The 18845-nt window shown below is 43.0% G+C and overlaps 1 protein-coding gene across 4 annotated transcripts in view; it reads right to left on the minus strand.

Moving 5' to 3' along the window:
• The window catches only part of RASSF6 (Ras association domain family member 6), a 44884-nt gene that overhangs the window by 17803 nt on the left and 8236 nt on the right, over positions 1-18845 (minus strand). Inside the window, exons 2-4 of one of the 4 annotated variants that reach the window (XM_035720618.2) lie at positions 15462-15560; positions 4659-4721; positions 3399-3477 (exon numbers count right to left, since the gene is read on the minus strand). In XM_035720618.2, the coding sequence (XP_035576511.1) occupies positions 3399-3477; positions 4659-4721; positions 15462-15520 (201 nt within the window). In that variant the 5' untranslated portion in view covers positions 15521-15560. Of the gene's footprint in view, positions 1-3398; positions 3478-4658; positions 4722-15461; positions 15563-18845 lie in introns of all 4 variants that reach the window. The other 3 variants (XM_035720636.2, XM_025435710.3, XM_025435711.3) reach the window with 3 other exon arrangements.

The raw sequence follows: 18845 nt of genomic DNA on the forward strand, positions 1-18845 counted from the left end.
GACTCGATTTTTATTTGGGAGTGTAATGAAAACTCCAGACTCTGGAATCAGACCGAACCGTGTTTGAACCCTGGATCTGCCACTTCCCAGCTGTGTGACTTTGGATGAGATGCTGGACACCCTTAAACCTGATGCTTCTGAAGAATGGACATCACAATAACCCCTACTTCATAGGGCCTGACAGTTAATAAGTGCTCAATAATATTATTGCTTATTATTTCTTTGGCTGACAGAAACAAAGTTGTGTTCTTTCTCCCACTTTTGAGGTCATGTTTCAGATTACTGAGAAGTCAGGTTACCAATCAGTTGTTTTCAACAACCAAACATAATTTGGTCTCTGGAAGGGCAGTACATGACGCAGGTCCTACATTTTAGTTATTGCTGTATAGCATCCCTTCTTTGCTTAATTACACTTCAATTAATCCCTTACAGCAAAAATTCAAAGAGTAACTGCTCTTCTGAGATTACCTAATTCTTGCTTTCAAGAAAAAATACTCCAATTGCTATCAGACAATGTAAGGTTTTCTCATGTAAGGAATATCAGAATACTCTCTAATTGCACAGTGTCTATTTTTTTATTTTTATTTTTATTTTTATTTTTTACAAAGTGTCTCTTTAGAGGTCAACTAAATAAATTATCACAGAAGTCTTGTTTATACTTATTTAATCTTGTTGTCTAAATCCTTAGGCCTCTTTTCTTTCAGATGTACACCAGTATCCTTGGTGATCTCAAGGATCCTTAAATGCTATCTCTAAACTAATAGCTTCCAACTTTATATTTCTAGCCCAAACCTTCCCACTGAACTCCAGCCATCCAATTGCCTACCTTCCATCAAACTTAGTGTGTTCCTAATTACCTCTTGGTCTTTCTCCCATGAATATTTTCCTCCCCAACTCTTCCATCTTGGTAAATAACACCCTTATCCTTCCAGTTGCTCAGGCCAGGAATTTTAGAGCCACCTTTAATCTTTCTTTTGTTCTCAACACCCAACTCATTAGCAAATCCTATTAGCTCCACCTTAAAAATATATCCCTAATGTGACCACACTCACTGTATCCACTACCATGATTTTGGTCCATGCCATTGCCAATGTTTGCCGGGATTATTGTAAGAATTTTCTTTCTCATTCTTCTCTTGTCCTTTCCTATACTCCGCATAGCTAGGGAGATCCTTTTATTTATTTATTTTTTATTTATTTTTTATTTTATTAATAATTGGGAGATCCTTTTAAAATGAATCCTTTTAGGTAATGTCACTGTTCTACTCAAAACTTCCCTGTGGTTTTCCATCTCATTGCACATACATGCTAAGGTCTTCACAATGATCTACAAGACCCACAAACTCTGGTGCTTTCCCTTCACAGTTATGTCTCCAGCTGCAATGGCTACTAATTCCCCTTTCTCACAAGATTCCTGCTCTCCTGGCTTCCCTGCTCTCCTTCAATTACACTAGTCAGGCTCCGTCCCCTTATTCAGGCTGTCTCCTCCTGGAATGTGCATCCCACAGACTTCTGCAAGGTTTGCTTCTTCACATCTCTCAGAGTCTCTGATTGAATGCTCCTCTTCCCTCACCCCACTGAGATCCCTGAGCCCTCTTCCCTGCTTTACTATTGCCCACCACCTTTATTACCATTTGATATATTGTATATTTTGTTTCTTATCTGTCTGCTATAATGTAAGCAGCATAAAGGCATTCTGTCCAATTTCTTCATTGCTTTATCTGCAGCTTCTAGAATGGTGTCTTGCACACAGGAGACAATCAGTATTTGCTCAATTAGGGGCACCTGGGTAGCTCAATTGGTTAGGCAGACTCTGCCTTCAGCTCAGGTCATGATCCCAGGGTCCAGGGATCGAGCCCCACATCGGGCTCTCTGCTCAACAGGGGTCTGCTTCTCCCTCTCCCTCTGCCTGCTGCCCTGCCTACTTGCGCACCCTCTCTCTGTTAAGTAAATAGATAAATTTTTTAAAAAATATATTAGCTTAATTAATCAGAGATTAAGAAAGCTGCATTTTATCCTCCATACTGCCCCTTTTAACAGTGTTTGTTATTGTAACCAAGGATATTTTGAAAATTCTGAATTCTAACTTTATTGACCAGTGAGTAAAGATGGAAAGATTAAACAATTTGATAGTCTCACTGTGCACTTTATTCATGTATTTTAAAAAATTAAATGACTTTTGTATTATAAATTGAACACTGTTCCTAGAATTGGAAAGAATATGGCTCAAATTATATGTTCATAACATCAAAATTCAAATATTTTCCTAAAGGAAAAAACTTAACATTATGAACTTTACAGAAACTTGAAGCAAAATATAAACAATCTTTTTTAAAGTTTTGGTCTTTTCTTAAATTTTCTTTACAGTTATATACATTAGAGATCTTAGATATAGGACAATATTGAAATAATTTAAAATTATGCCCATTTCTTCATAAAGAGATTAGTTATTTCCTTCTCCTATCTATCACATTTGGGAAGGTAACAAATATTCAGTTGAATGAAATCATTTAACCTCACTAGTAAAGACCAGAGTAGTTTGCAAGTTTCCTTCTAAAGCAATTTTAAGCCAAATTGCACTGGCCTAAAGTCAATGCTGTACCATCAGATTTGAAGATTTAAATCAGAGGTAGAAATGTCTAATGTTCCCTGGGACCAGGAAGATATCGTAAAGATGTGAAGTTAGCTCCATTAGAACACAAGACTGAGTGGAGAGGCTTGTGGGAAACAGGATTACTAGGAGACGAAGAGGAAGAAATGAAAAATCGAAGCCCGGATTGTACAACAGCCTGCACTCCCAACAATTTGCACTCCCAAAAAATGCTTTGTAGCGTCAGGACTTTTCTGAATTGTTTCTTTCACATTTTAAAATTTGTTGTTATAACGTAGTACACATCCATTGGAATTTAACTGATTCATCTTAGCAACCAAATCAAACTATGTTACAGACTATGCCATATTTCTTTGAGCTATCTCTCATTGGGATAGACTGAAGATATCTTCAAATTCTCTCCATTACAAATAATGTCACCATGGGATGACACGACCTTCTCTATATGTTCTAGTACATTTGGCAAAAAGTATTATGATAGATTTCTGGTGGACTTGCTGTTCAAAAGATACTTATACACTTTTAAAAAATAGAAAGTAAATAGGTCATTAAAATTATTTTTAAATACTTTCCTGTCCCCAATACTGCTTAAGAAGTCACATGTTCCAGGACTAGGATTTTGTGATTTGGTCTAAAAATGAAAATCATGATCAAGTTAAAGATTTGCCAGTTTTTCCAGACCACTTGTGCCGCTAGATTATGGACTCGAACTCATCCTGAATCCTCCATACCTTTATGGAATTTCTTCCTGTGAATCAAACTGTATTGCATTTCTTTGATGGGCTTACCTGTCCATATAAAATATGCAGATTTTTCTGGTTCCCATAAAAAATATTATAGTTCTTCAATAAAGAATTAAGTTGTTCCCTAAAAAAAATTACATTTGGTTATAATGAGGCTCTCTAACAGTAAAAGGCAGAAATAGTGCATTTAGTTCGTACAGGTACGATATAGAAATGGTTCAATGGAATCTTTACGGTGCTGTCATTTTCACTTAATGCAGGCCATTGAAAACAGAAGTCTTTTGGGGACAGCAACAAATATTGGTCATAAATAAATAATGAAAGAAGGTAAAATGACTGAGGGCAAAGTTGTGGGAGTCTGTTCTGTGACAGGAGACGGCCACCAAACAGGGATTTGGTATCACATTTCTTCTTGGTTTTCCAACATTAATCAGCCTCAGTTAAGCATCTAGTACGTGCCTGACACTGTGTTTCCTACCTGGGGTATAGTAACAGTTCAGAAATGGCCACTGCTTCTGAGTTACTTTTCCTTTGTGACAGGTAGGCTCTGGCAGTAGGAATACTGGTTACTGCCCCTCCTCTGTCCTTTCCCCGGTGCGCCCATAGCCTAAGATCCTTGCCTTCCCTAGCTAACCTACTGGTCCATCTTTCACCTGGATTACTGCAACAGTCTCCTAAAAGCCTCCCTGTATCTCTAGCCTGTTGTAATAGCAGGTGTTATTTTAATGCAAACCTGATCATTTCTCTCCTCAGCTCCAAATTCTCCAATATCTTTTCATTATTTGGACTAAAAGCCAACATGCTTCCAGTGACTTAAAAGGCCAGATGTGAGCTGGTCTTCTGTTTCCCTTTGATCTCATTTCCTTCCATTCTTTCCTTCACTCACTACACTTTAACCACTGGCCTCCTTGATATTCCTTTAATATGTCAGGCACGTTCTCACCTCAGGGCCTTTGCACTGATCCCTATGTCCAGAAAGACCTCCATCCCCATCCCCCACGCTGTCACGCTTTCACACATTTTCTTTAACTCCTTACCCAGAATTCACCTTCTCAAGAAGTCCTTCCTGACCACTCAATCTAAAGCGCTGCTTTCTCCCAACATTCATATTCTGCTTTCTTACCTCTGCCCGTTCTTCACCTCTAACCTTGTGCATACTTATTTGTCTTGTATTTGGTCTCTCTCACCAGACCATAGCTCCGCGAGAATAAACGTGCTTGTATGTTTTGTTTGCACTATATTCTATCTGCCTGGAGAAGTGTGTACCCTGCCAAAGAAGCTTTTGAAGGTGATTTTTTTGTGTACCTGATGAAACATTGGTCGCTGGTCATAAAACAGCCTGTAATGTGTAGATCTGACTTGTTGGCCCTGAAGACACAAGGACATGAAGAGGGACTGTCAAGATGATCGCCCATATCTGGTTCAAACTGGTTCAAACTGCGGCTTCTAATAGCGAATGGCCATGCACTCATGCATTCACACAGTTGAACCTGAGGACAGGTGAGAGCGTGGACAACAGACACTGCCTACCGTGAACTTGGGGGGGGGGGATCAAATGTGAAGAGTGTGAGGAACTTACCAGGCAGAGATAACTTTCACAAGGACATGGAGCTATTTCTATAGTTTTTGTGGAGAAAGCTGAGTGTCAGGATCTAAGAGTTGAACATGTAAATGGAGAGTGGTGCGCAGTGAGCTAAAGAAGCAGGCAGGAACCTTGTGAACCATTTTAACAAGCTTAAAGTTCACCCCGCAGGCAGGAGGCAGCTACTGAACAAAGTAGCTTTTTTTCTAGGCAAAAGAAAGACATGATGCTAAGGGCCACTAGGGGACTGACAAGACACAGATTTTAGGACAAGATGGAAGCAGAGAGAGGAGGGTGGGACTCCTGCAACAGTACTGAGATGAGGCGCAGGGGCAAGGCTGTGCACCATGGAAAGACGCTCAAGGGTCCTGCATGTACAGAAAGGAGTGAAGTCTCAAAGGGACTTAAAATACGTATAGGGATTACATGATTCAGATACATCTGAAGGTAATCACAAAGCGTCATCTAGGCAGTCAGGAAAGGGGACAGTGATTTAATATACAACGTGCCCTGTCAATGCTTATTGTAACAGATTTCTTGGATCCACTTAAATGTTATATATGCACCTTCCTCCCCCCCAAAAAGGAAACAAACATCTGTGCACCTGTGCTCTCAGCCACCAAGATGTTCCTCACCCGGCCTAGATCAGACCGCTAAGCAGCTATTCAGCCGCCCTAACAAAACTATAAAATGGATAATAAGCAATGGATTTCACATCCAATCTTCTCAGTCCACAAATCTGTGATGTCCAGAAGCCACAAGGATACCCAAGAAGTAGACATAGGTTCAAAGACCCCACACACTCTGTTTGATACATAACAAAAGGATTTTCTGAGAGCTTCTTTTTTGGAACATGAAATGCTGCATGTGATATACAACAAGATTTGAAAAAATCAAACAGTATATAATATGGATAGTGTTTTAAAGATGTATTTACTTATTTGAGAGAGAGAGAGAGAGAGAGAGAGAGAGAACGCACAAGCGTGGAGGAGGGACAGAAGCAGAGGGAGAAGCAGATTCCCTACTGAGCAGGGAGCCCAAGTGGGGGGGGGGGCTCCATCCCAGACCCCGAGCTCAGGACCTGAGCTGAAGGGGCAGACACTTACCTGAGTGAGCCACCCAGGTGCCCCCATATGGACAGTGTTTTTAGAAAACTGAGGAATGGCAAACTTCCGTGTAAACTGGACTACCCAAATGAAGGGATAGAATAATAAGCTTCCCGGGACAGAAGCTGGCCCCGTGCACCGGCAGGGCGCAGATCAGATCCTGGCAGCAGCTGACGGCCGAGAGTTGCCCGCGGCTCGGGGAGGGTGCTAGCCGGAGAGACGCTGCATGGGGAAGGATGCAGAGGAGGGCTCCGGGCTTCTGTTCCTTTAAGGCTCCCAGCTTGGTTTTATGAGCAATATTAGATCCAGAGCTCACTGTAAAATGCTTAGGCGTACTTTGTACTTTGTGGCCTGAATTGCAGCTGCTCAGCAGATGGGAATTACCCACACACTGACGTCTGCCGTGAATAATGGACCTAGCAAGAGAGGAGTTCCTCAATCTTATCATGCTACTTAGCTGGCCGGAAGAAACAATTTTTATTTGATCTTGTAAAACTGTAATAGTCATGGGCATGGGACGGCATGATGGATGGAATGGAGTTAGCCTTGCAGCCACAGACGGATGGATGTCAGATATTAGTTGTAGCAAGAGGTCTGGCTCCTGCGGTAGTGGCGATTTGCAGTGTGATTAAATGGATATCCTAACCCTTCCCCAGAAACCAAAAACCTTGTCCCCCTCTTTGCTAAGTGCTTCTTACAGTTTGGACCCAATAAAGGCAAACCAGCAATACCGTTGCACAGGGGAACCCAGTACAAACTCGCGAGGCGGCCTTAGGATGCGAAATAAACCAGAGAAAAATACAACCGGGCTAAGGCACGGCGGGGGCAGCTCTGGCCACGGCGGTGCCTCCCGAGGGCGCGGGGACCTGCTGGACCCGCCAGGCCCCAGCCCAGCCGCCGCTGAACCGCATCGTGACAGCAGCATCAGGAATGGCCTGAGGTCCACAGCTGCGTGCTTCGGAGCAGGAACCCACGACGCCTGAGAGAACATCCCCAAAGAGATGAAAACCTGAGACAGGATACAAATGCTAAGTTGCCGTGTCCTACATTCAGTTCTCCGCTCAACACACGTGGATTTTGTTCACGATGTTACATTTTAGCATCGAGATCAACAATTTCATGTCAGGTTAAAAACCTGAATTTAAGGGGCACCCCGGTGGCCCAGTGGTTTAGCACCTGCCTTCGGCCCAGGGCGTGACCTCAGGGTCCCGGATCGAGGCCCAGGTCGGGCTCCCTCTGCCTGTGTCTCTGCCTCTCTCTCTCTCTCTGTGTCTCTCATGAATAAATAAATAAAATCTTAAAAAAAAAAAACCTGACTTTAAAATGTAATATGTTTTTAATAAAATAACTATGAATTAAACATGTGAAGGCGACCCAGCTGGGACTCTTTGCTGGGAATCCAGATTGTGATTTATTTTAGGAGTTGTAGTTCTGTCTATTTCCCAAACTTTATACAGTAAGTGCATAATACGATTATTATGATGTCATAGATTTACTTCCACAAAAACATAAACTCCTGTAAGTTTTTGGAATGGTGGAAACAGGAAATAGGACACCAGAAAACAGTAAGTAGAGCCTTATCATTAAGCCATTTGCCAAGACAAACCATCATATCATATTCCTGACGTCTGCGTGATGCCCGCAAGCAGTAGCAGAGTTCTCTCAACTCACTTTATCCTTCATTACTGCCAGCTTGAATCCTGGAATTAAAATGGGAAACTTCTAGAGTGTCTGTACCAGTTCACATTCCCACCAACAGTGCAAGAGGATTCCCCTTTCTCCACAGCCACTCTGGAAAACTGTGTGGAGGTTCCTCAAAGAGTTAAAAATAGAGCTGCCCTACAACCCCGCAATTGCACTGTTGGGGATTTACCCCAAAGATACAGATGCAATGAAACGCAGGGACACCTGCACCCCGATGTTTCTAGCAGCAATGTCCACAATAGCCAAACTGTGGAAGGAGCCTCGGTGTCCATCGAAAGATGAATGGATAAAGAAGATGTGGTCTATGTATACAATGGAATATTCCTCAGCCATTAGAAACGACAAATACCCACCATTTGCCTCGACGTGGAGGGACCTGGAGGGTATTATGCTGAGTGAAATAAGTCAATCGGAGAAGGACAAACATTATATGGTCTCATTCATTTGGGGAATATAAAAAATAGTGAAAGAGATTAAAGGGGAAAGGAGGGAAAATGAGTAAAAATATCAGTGACGGAGACAGAACATGAGAGACTCCTAACTCTGGAAAGCGAACAAGGGGTAATGGAAAGGGAGGAGGGCAGGGGGTTGAGGTGACTGGGTGACGGGCACTAAGGGGGACACTTGGCGGGATGAGCCCTGGGTGTTATGCTATATGCTGGCAAATTGAACTCCAATAAAATATATATATATACACATATATATATAATTTTTTTTTAAAAAAAAAGGCAAACTTCTGCAGCTGCTCTTCTGTAAGCCAGTACAGCTTCGGGTTGTTTTGCTTTTGGCTTCCTCTCCAGGCTCAAATGAAGAAAGACTACCCTTCAACCTTTGCATAGAGACCTTTCTCAGCTTGCAAAGTAGGTTATTCACATTTCCATTGCAAATGAAAGGATTTGGTTCCACAGTTTGAAAACAGCCCAGTTGGGAGGAGGAGGGCTGTCTTGACTGCAGTAAAAATGCAAGCCCCAAATGATCAAGAAGCTCCGAATTTGCCCCCTCTCCTGACTTCCTTTGAAGGCTGTTGCCCTTTTTGAAAAGGAAGGGTTTCAGGGTGCCCGGGGGTCAGTTGGTGGGGCGTCTGCCTTCAGCTTGGGACATGATGGCAGGACCCTGAGATGGAGCCCAGAGTTGGGCTCCCTGCTCAGCGTGAAGTCTGCTTCTCCCTCTCCCTCTGCAGTCCCCCTGCTTGTGCTCTCTCTCTCTCTCTCTCTCTGTCAAATAAAGGGATAAAACCTTGAAAAGAAAAGAAAAGGAATGATTTCTAACATTTCTAGTAATTCTGCTAACGTATCCATAATCATTGCTCGTGGTCAGGTGACAGTGCCTGTGATTTGTTTGCTTTGTTCTTCCAAACAGTTCTATCCTAAGACCCAACTCCCTCTTCACTGCTGACAACCAATAATAAAAAGGATGTGGGAGTTGCATGAACTCCACAAGAAATCTAATCAATAAGGAATCAATAAGGTGGTGCATAACCAGACTTGCCTCTCCTCCACCACAATCAACCCTCAGCTGCTTTTGGCCATTTTGGACTTTTGTATTTTCCAGGCATTTATCTTTTGCCTGATGACCCCTGTAAAAAGTGGGCCAGAGCCATGAGTGGATAGAATTGTCAGCTTCTCTCGGGTCCTCAACCCCTAGAATTCAGATAACAGCAAAAGGATGAAAAACTAAAGGATAATTTTGTAGTATTAAAAAGAAACTTGAAGCGATGGCTAATTGGTGGATACAAAACAAAAACCCCCCAAGTATTTTCTCGATGATGAACTCTACCACTGGAGAGAAGGGCTTTAGCTGCACAGAACCATGTCACTAGATGTTGATAAGACATAAAAGAAGGGATTAAAAAAAAGGGGGGGGAGAAGCAAAGGAGTACATCCCTTGTTAAAAGGCCAGTGCTTCTGAAGAAAACAGGCATGTGTGCTCTAGATCTGACATCTGATTTTTAAGAGAATCTCTTTATAAGGGTAACTCTCAGTATTTGATATTTTAACAAGTTACGTGTTTTCCAACAACCTCAGATGAGGGAAGATATTTATCTATTCCCTTTTCCTCTATGCTTGGGTTTTTAAAGACTTTTATGAAAAAGCTTTAAAAAATCCACAACCTGTTATTCCGGTTGGCAGTGGCAATGAGCCTGCTTCCACACCAGCCCCTGTTTTCTGTTATCACGTGCAACGCTGAATTCCTAGGGGCAGCCCGAGCAGTTCGCGGACAGGGAAGAAAGAATGAAGGAAGTCATATGCCCTATAATCTTCTTCTCTGGCCTGAAACACAGGAAGATATGGTCTCTGCTTCACAGCCCTAATACTACTGACAAACCAACACTGATTTTTGTATTTCTATTCCAAGCCCAAAGTAAGGACTTGAAACTACCACTTTGATGAAATAGTCTGTTTTCTTGTTGCAGCAGAGTGTATTGGAGAGAACAGTACTGATTCGTGAATCGTGTGAGGGCTGTGAACCAGGAAACTGTTCACCTGTTTGCTTTCTTCCCAGAGCCTGCCCACATTCCTCTGCTCTGGGCCCCTTTTCATCTCAAAGCAGCAATGACCATTTGCTGCAGCCTTGCTCTGACACAGACTCCTCGTAGAGCTCCCCTCCTCTCCCCTATTTAAAGACTCTTGCGATGACATCGGGCCCATCTAGGTAATCTCTCTATATTAAGATCAGTCAATTAGTAATCTGAGTTACTTTTTGCCACGCAACGTAAAAATATTCACAGCTTTCAGGGGATTAGGATGTAGTCATCTCCGGGAGCCGTTATTATGTCTATCACGAGATTTAAAAGCGACTCCTATCCCAGCATTGCTGAACACCCGGGGGGCAGCTTGTTAGAAATTAAAATCTGTATTTTAACCAAGATACCAAGGAAATGTGCGCGTACATTAAAGGTAAGCCCTGGTGTAGTCACTTTGCCCCTAGATGCAGAACAGTACTTAAGGGTAGCATCTGGCAAACACTAAGGTCCTGGTTCAGGTCTCCGAGGTTGGCCATTGCCATACTCATGAATAACCAGCAAAATTGTGTGGGGTTACTACGTAACAGACACTGTAATGGACGCTAGGGGGACTGCAGCATATGCAGCTAGTGAGGTCCCTGCTACCAGGACTTACTTCTATAGGAGGAAGGCAGAAGAAAACGAAAGAGCAAAATAAGAGATTTGCTATTTTTACTTAGGGAGGAGCGCTCTGAGATAACAGGATCATCTGACGCAGTGCACGGCAGAGGACGCGTCAGTGAGGGCCCTCGGGAGGACTGACACACTAAACACACACTCATGGGAAGGAGCCAGCCGCATGAGGAGTCAGGGAATGCATCCCAAGCAACAGATGCATGGCCCTGCATACAAAGCTACGCTTGGCATGTTTGAAGGGGACAAAGAAGGGAAGAGCGGTTCAAAATGAGGTTCTAAAGTTCCTCTGGGCCGGATCACGTCGGGCCTTAGAGCCTCCTGATAGTAAGGAGTCTCTAGAAGGAAACGTAGAGGCTTCAAGCAGGAGGCTGTGCCTTACATGGTCAGGGGCCATCCTGGGTGCTGGGGGGCCATGGTTACTGGGGCAGGGAGTAGGAGCAGGCAGCCCATCAGGAGACATGATGGTGGCTTGGAGAGGAGTGTTTGGATTTTGGAGGTGGAGCCATTTGGACTTGCCACAGGGCTGGGTGGCAACAGGCTCTTGGACCGTTGGGATAGTTCGCAGAGTGAATCACAGCAGGTGGTCAGTGACCCTTGGAGCCATGTTCCTGAGCTTCGATGTGGATGGAACTGGAGGGTATTATGCTGAGTGACATAAGTCAGTAAGTCAATCGGAGAAGGACAATCACCATATGGTTTCACTCATATGGGGAATATAAAAAATAGTGAGAGGGATTATAGGGGAAAGGAGAGAAAATGGGGGGGGGGATCAGAGAGGGAGACAAAACATGAGAGACTCCTAACTCTGGGAAATGAACAAATGAAGGTGGAAGGGGAGGTGGGTAGGGGGATGGGGTGACTGGGTGACGGGCACTGGATGGGATGAGCACTGGGTGCTATACTATATGTTGGCAAATTGAACTCCAATAAAAAATATACAAAAAATAAAATAAAAGCTACTGAAAACTTAAAAAAAAAAAAAAGAAATATGCCAGAGAGGGCTCTCTTATCCATTATTAAAGACAAGAGTCCAGTGGCCTTCAAAAGAGTGGCGTCTTCTTCCCAAGCCTACCTGCCGAGCATGCTGGGGCACGCAGTGTTTGCGCCAATGCCTTTGACCAAGAGAAGACCCTGGCCATGGAAACTGGGCAGACATTGCCCTCTGGCTCTACTGGCCAGGTAGGAGCAGCCTCTGGAACACTGGCTCTTTGTGCTAAATGTATTCTCAGAGGTACAGGAGGCTGATTCCTTTGTTTTAGTAAAGGTGCCTGGCCAACGTGCTTGGAAAAAGACACTGTTTGGAATAATGCACTTTCGGCTAAAATGTATTACATCATGCTAATTAAAGTTATTTACTGAGGACACATGCCTTGTGGGCCGCTGCTGGAAGAGCTACGGCCTGCAAGGGTCTATAGTAGGTTCCCAAGTAGGAGAAAAAGTCGACCAGATTCCGAGAATGAAATCTGATCTGCGTTCTCACACCGATTTGAACCTGTTTCAAGTATATGGTCAGCATTTACTCACCTCCAAAGCACCCTGATTTCAGACTAGGACCTGAAATGAAAGTACTTTGAAAGCAACCAGATGGAACCGTGTTTTTAAACTCAGCTCACTTAGAATATTTACCATGTGAAGCAGCAGAGTAGTGATGACCTCAGGCAATGAAACGGCAACTGGAGACTCAGGCGTTTGAGCATGAAGCTGGCTTATGCCAACACCCTTCACCCAGGGAAATTTTTAAACCCAGAGAATTCTCACTCAGTGGTAAGACTCAAATGTCATACTGCTGCTGTGCTCTTAATACCATGACCTCTTATTTTATTGATCATATGTCGCTCTCATGAAATTTGCTGAAGCCAAATTTTCCCCTAAGCAGATTCTATTTTCCTATTAATGTCCACTACTTCCCTGCATTTCCGTGGAGGGAAATAAAACTCCCTTAATAAGTTCACAGTTTCTGTCTTGTTCCCTGGAACAAGCCTTGGATGGAGTGGGAGCTGAATGACATTTGTCCAGTGGATAAGTGAACGGAGGTGTTTGTCAGACCTGTGACATGTTGATATCACAGGTGGTCAGTGGTACTCTCAGAATTTCCGGCGACTGTTTTTAAAATTTTCCCCAGGGTTTTGTTTATTTCAGGCGGTCAGAGGTTCTCACACTTTCCTCCTTTCCTCCTCTGAGCAGTGATTCTTAGACTTAAGTGTGCATCCCAATGACCTGATCTATGTGGAGCGGAGCCCAGGATCTGCACCGGTAACAGATGGTCTGATAGGGAGGTGGGCGGCCCATGGGCCGCAGTGAGAAGTGCTGTCGTCAAGTCTGGTGTTTGTGTAAATGTCATAATATTTTATTTTACCGTCTGGAGCTCCTATTAGTATGCGGAAACCAGGGTCTGAAAGGGGTCCTGGGTTACAGAAGGTAAATGATCAGTCCTCAATTTGATCAATTCAAAATATGACATGAAATAAGGGTCATAGCATCCCAGACCCTTCTCCCCCAAAATGTGGTTTCATTGTCTCTTCCATCAAAATATATGCAGAATTTGCCCTTTTCTTTAGCCTCCATTATTGTCACCTTGGCCCAAGGCACCATCTCGACCCTCAACTATCAGCTCCTTGGTAATTTCTCTGCTTCCCCTCTTGTCCCCCTCTTCGACATGCTTTTTTTTTTTTTAAGAGTTTATTCATTTACTCATGAGAGACACACAGAGAGAGGCAGAGACAGAGGCAGAGGGAGAAGCAGGCTCCATGCAGGGAGCCCGAGGTGGGTCCTGGGATCATGCCCTGAGCCAAAGGCAGACGCTCAACCACTGAACCCCCCGGGTGCCCCTTCAGTCTGCTCTCAAAACAGCAGCCAGACTGACCCACGCATGTGCTCCATATCCTTCAACGGCTTTTCCTGCCACAAATGGGAGAGCTGAAGTCTCACAACAGCCTGTGGGATCCTGCATGCTCCGGCCCACAGTGTCGGGAGCCTCAGGGTCTGCTGTCCTTCCTCCTTCACGTCCCCACACTGGCTGCCTCCACTCCTGGAGACAGGGACCTGCCTCAGGGCTATGAACCTGCTGTGCCCCCTTTGCTACCAGTCAGCAGCCTGCACAGCTTGCTCGCTTACCTCCTCCAGCCTTTCCTTCTAAGGCTCAGTGAGGCCTCCCCGCTGGCCTTCTGCTAGGACATCATGACTCCCTGCTGTCCAGCCCTAGCACTCATTAGTCCCTTTCTGCTTTATTTTTATTCTTCATTCTTTCCAGTGTCTAATAGTGTATGTGGCTCCTCGCTTACCTTACAGAGACTGTATCCTCCAGGAGGCAAGCCCATGAGGCTAGGGGTGTTGCGTGGCAGAAGCCCGTCTGCAGGGAGCCATTAATAAGTGCTTGAGGAATGAATGTATGGATCCACTGTCTCCTTTACATCTTCTCCCCACCTCTCATATTTCGTATTTGTCCTCCAATTGTGACTTTAACTCCATTTTTTAAAAAGATTTTATTTATTTATTCATGAGAGAGAGAGGCAGAGACACAGGCAGAGGGAGAAGCAGGCTCCATGCCGGGAGCCCAACATGGGACTTGATCCCGCGTCTCCAGGATCATGCCCTGGGCTGAAGGCGGCGCTAAACCGCTGAGCCACCCGGGCTGCCCTTTAATTCCATTTTTGACCACATTTGTTCTCCCTGCTTTCCCATGGCCCAGTTCAGCTCCATTTACATCCACTTCCTTCCACCATTATTTCTTTGGCTTTCTTCCTTTTCCTGGTGAGACGTGGGTCCTGTTCTAGGGCTACTTGGGTTTTTGTTGAACGGTTGCATCTTTCTCCTCATCCACTTCTGCCCCAGCTCAGCCAGTTCAGTGCTCAGCCCTACCCTTAGAGTTTTCAAATCCCTCCTCTGTTATCTTCCAATGTAAGATGCTATTTGCTGTGTACATGCAAACAACTGTGGATGTTCCTTCCATATGTTGCATCACCGAACATCAAGGTGGGGACATAGTGAAAATGAAGTGTGTCCTGAGGAGCAAGGAGGGAGAGAAGAGGACAGGAGAGCCCTGGACGGATTCTTTGGGTATATTATTTTTGAGGAGCCTTAGATCCTTTACTTAAGGCTGTTCCTGAAAATTCTGCCAACTGTTAAAATAGAAATTTAGCATTTAGTGAAATTAGACAACTATTTAGGAAATATGAGTGATTGTTCCAGGAGAGGTTATAGGTTGGCAGTCTTTAGGGCCATATTTATTCAAATTCCTACTCAAGGGCGCCTGGGTGGCTCAGTGGTTGAGCATCTGCCTTTGGCCCAGGGCGTGACCCCGGGTTCCTGGGATCGAGTCCCACATGGGGCTCCCTGCAGGGAGCCTGCTTCTCCCTCTGCCTGTGTCTCTGCCTCTCTTTCTGTGTCTCTCACGAATAAATAAATAAAATCTTTAAGAAAAAAATTCCTATCCAATGTCTCCAGTGTTACGAATCAACATTGATGTTATTGATATTATTGATCTTGTGGGTCGCACATGGTGCTTGGAATGACAGGTGCAGGGCAGAATCCAGCGAGTGGGCAGAGGAGAATGACACATAACACAGGCGCATAGTTACCCCGTAACGAATGTCCTGTCATTGACGAAGATCCACGATGAGTGCTGGTGAGCCATCATAGTCGTCTTTTCCCCTTCTTTGACGTCATCTGAGTTTACCCTAAGACATTAGAATATCATTAATGGTATATTCCTGTGATGCATTCAGAAATAAGTTCCTGACTTAAACTGAAATATTTTGTCATGTCCCTGGTGTGTCAAAGTATTTCGGGCAAGTTTTTTTTTTTTTTAACGTTTTATTTATTTATTCATGAGACACACACACAGAGAGGCAGAGACACAGGCAAAGGCAGGCAAAGGCTCCCTGCGGGGAACCCGATGTGGGACTGGAACCCAGGACCCTGGGGTCACGCCCTGAGCCAAAGGCAGATGCCCAGCCACTGAGCTCCCCAGGTGCCCCCACTTCGGGCAAGTTTTTAAGCTGTGTTTCATCCATGGGCATGAGGGTTGGGTTGGGAAGGGAAGGAAGGAGAAGGATTTTATTTTACCATGTGCCACAGATCTTACACTCCATATGTGAACCACTTTATGGTATCATCTAATGTAATCCTCAGACCATCCCAGCAAGGTATGGGTATTCTTAACCTGTATTTCTGACACTTAGTAAGTAGTGGCACACATCATTTGAAGAAAGTCTGAATGTCTTTTTAAAACCTCTACTTTCTTCTTTGCACTAACATTGTTTTTGCATTTCAGAAAAGTTACACAGATTAAAATTTTTGATTTCCTATCTATTGGTCTCTTCTGAGATATTTTTCAAAGACTTTTTCTCTATCTAAGGGAATTAATAAGATAAAGGAGATGCCCTCCAAAATGTTCAATGGTATGAAACTAAGCTCAGATTTCAAAGTTGAACTCTCTCAGAGCGAATTTCCAAATGGCAGCCTCTAAACCTCTTTTTTCGTAATTGTTCACAAAGTGACTTGTTGGAGACCAAGTAATAGTGTGTTCCTTTCTCTGCTCTCACCTTCCTTCACTCCCCCAGTATAAGATGTTTAGGTATTTTCCTCTGTTTTTATTGCTCAATACATGCTTTTGAGAAAAATCCATTTTATTTCTCATGATATATTTCATTTGAAATATATCAAATTTTAAATTTGATTTTAAATTGAAAATTGAAAATTATATTCTTCATGTAACTTAGGGAAAATAAGTAGTAAAGGGAGAGGAACATACAATTTAATTATAACAATCTCTAAAAGAAAATGGGCATAAAGAGGGCATATGAAAAAAATACTAGATGAACCAGAAATATATAACTTGACATACAGTCTTCCCCTTGGTAATCAGTTTGAGAGATTGAAAGCTATGCAATGGAGAGATGCAGAGAGAGAAAGGCAACAAGATAAAGTGATATTTCTAACAAAGTACAATATAAACCATAATGCTGGCCCATGATAAACGCAAATGATTTGCAAATTTTTAGGTGGATCCCTGGATCAAAATCGTGTTGAAAATCACTTTATAGTTGATGGCCCTGTTAGCTATGCTTTTGGTCATGAATGTATCCAGTATGGCTGGATACATGTATCCAATTTGGCATAACTCCTGTTAGAAATCCTTTTTCTGAATTTTTTTTATTTGGAATATGCTTTAAGGATTTTTTTCCCCATTTTTCAATTTATCCACAGTTCTTATATGACCAGGTTTTAGTGATGCAACAGTTACCTTCCTGTTCTATATTTCTATAAATGCACAGATGTGCTTGGAATGTTTGAAAGTGCTGTTTCTTGGTGCAAAGCTTACTTTTTATTGAGAAGTATAAAAAGAAGAAAAAAAAAAACTGCATGAGGAACTTTGCCTGGCTGGAATAATGTTTCTGAAGCCTTGCTGGTTTTATATTTTATAGCAAAAATTCCGGAATTTTATGAAAAAAAATTTTAGATGTCTTACCATGTTTTTAAAGGAAATTTCCAGAGACTTGTGAAAATTTTTTTAGTCAATTCTGAACTTCTGCTTAGCAGCTCAGTGTTATTTTCTTTAAGAAGATATTAAATTCCCAAAGGCTTCTACAACCCCCCAACCCCAAAAGGCATTTTATAATCACTGAAATGTTTTTGGCAACATGGGAATACAAAATAGCTAAAGGAGAGAAGAAATCCTAGGGCAATGTTTGGAGATGTGCAAAAAAGAGGAAAATGTACTATGTAAACCGAAAAACCCCACAATGAATGGCCCAAGGCAAGAAAGGACTGGCCGACTTGGTAAGTCTATTTTTGCAGTATCTCTAGACTGAGTTCCCTCCTATATGATTCTGTGCAAGGGAACACATTTCTTCTATTATAGCCACTCAACTCAAATGGGCTGAACCCTGCCCCAGTCCTGCAAACACAATTTTTAGGTTTCCAGGCAGCTAAAATCAAGCTCTGACTCGCAAGTGTTGATTAGGTGTGATGTAACATTCTTCAAGTTTCCTGCAGGCTCTGGAAATCATGGTTAGACATGAATAACATCCTCTTTTATGTCTTCACCTAAATGGCATTAGGGTGCGACCAGAGATTTTTTAAGTATAATATTTTCTAGTCCTTCCATTTCGCTGGAATTAAATATTTAATTACTATTGCTTCAAGCCTATAGAATTATAGGGTAGGTAGCCAGAATAAAAACTTAGGCTAGAGAGAAAAGTTCAACTTTTTATTTTAAAAGAGAGGGGGAGGCACTTTCTCCTTTTACCAAGTCAGCTTAGTTTGGTTGGAGGAAGGTGTTTGGAAAACATTTCATGTCCTCTTTCTCCAGGAGAATAGCAATCCCTCACCCACTGCCCAAAGGAAGGTAAAAGGAAAAAGAAAAGAAAGCTATTTTCACAAAATCCCTGATGCATATTTCTCCTTAGAGCCCATTATTTGAAATTATATAATCTATTTGAAAGCTATGAGTACATCTCACCAGGCAGATCATAATAGCCTCGAAGCTGAGTGCTTGACTAATTTCCCTTTGTGCTTTTACTATTCTGACCATCACATCATCTTCTTGTTCACAAACCTTCCCGAGGATCTCATTCTAAGCAACTGACATTCAGATTTTCTGCAATTCCACCAACACCTACGTTCTCCAAACTGAAAATTGAAGTTTTTCTCAAATACCAGGACTACCGGTCTAATGGATCTCAAACCACTGAGTCTCTTCTCACCAATTAGTTACCTCACACGAGAGGACCCTCATCACCAGAGGCTGATGTCCAGATTTCTGCTTCCTCCTCATCTCTGCTCAAGTGGGACCTTATCAAATCTCCCTATAGCCGATTATCTGCACCTGCTGTGATGCCATTTTCTGCTTTCCACCTTGCATTGTTTCTTGATTCATACCTTAGTTCTTTTTTTACTCATACCCTCTTGTTCAAAGAATGGTGCTCCTCCAGTTGGGGATGTCATCCTCTTTGATAGCT

The sequence above is a fragment of the Canis lupus genome, chromosome 13, assembly GCF_003254725.2.
Source record: "Canis lupus dingo isolate Sandy chromosome 13, ASM325472v2, whole genome shotgun sequence".
In the NCBI taxonomy this organism is placed as follows: domain Eukaryota; kingdom Metazoa; phylum Chordata; class Mammalia; order Carnivora; family Canidae; genus Canis; species Canis lupus.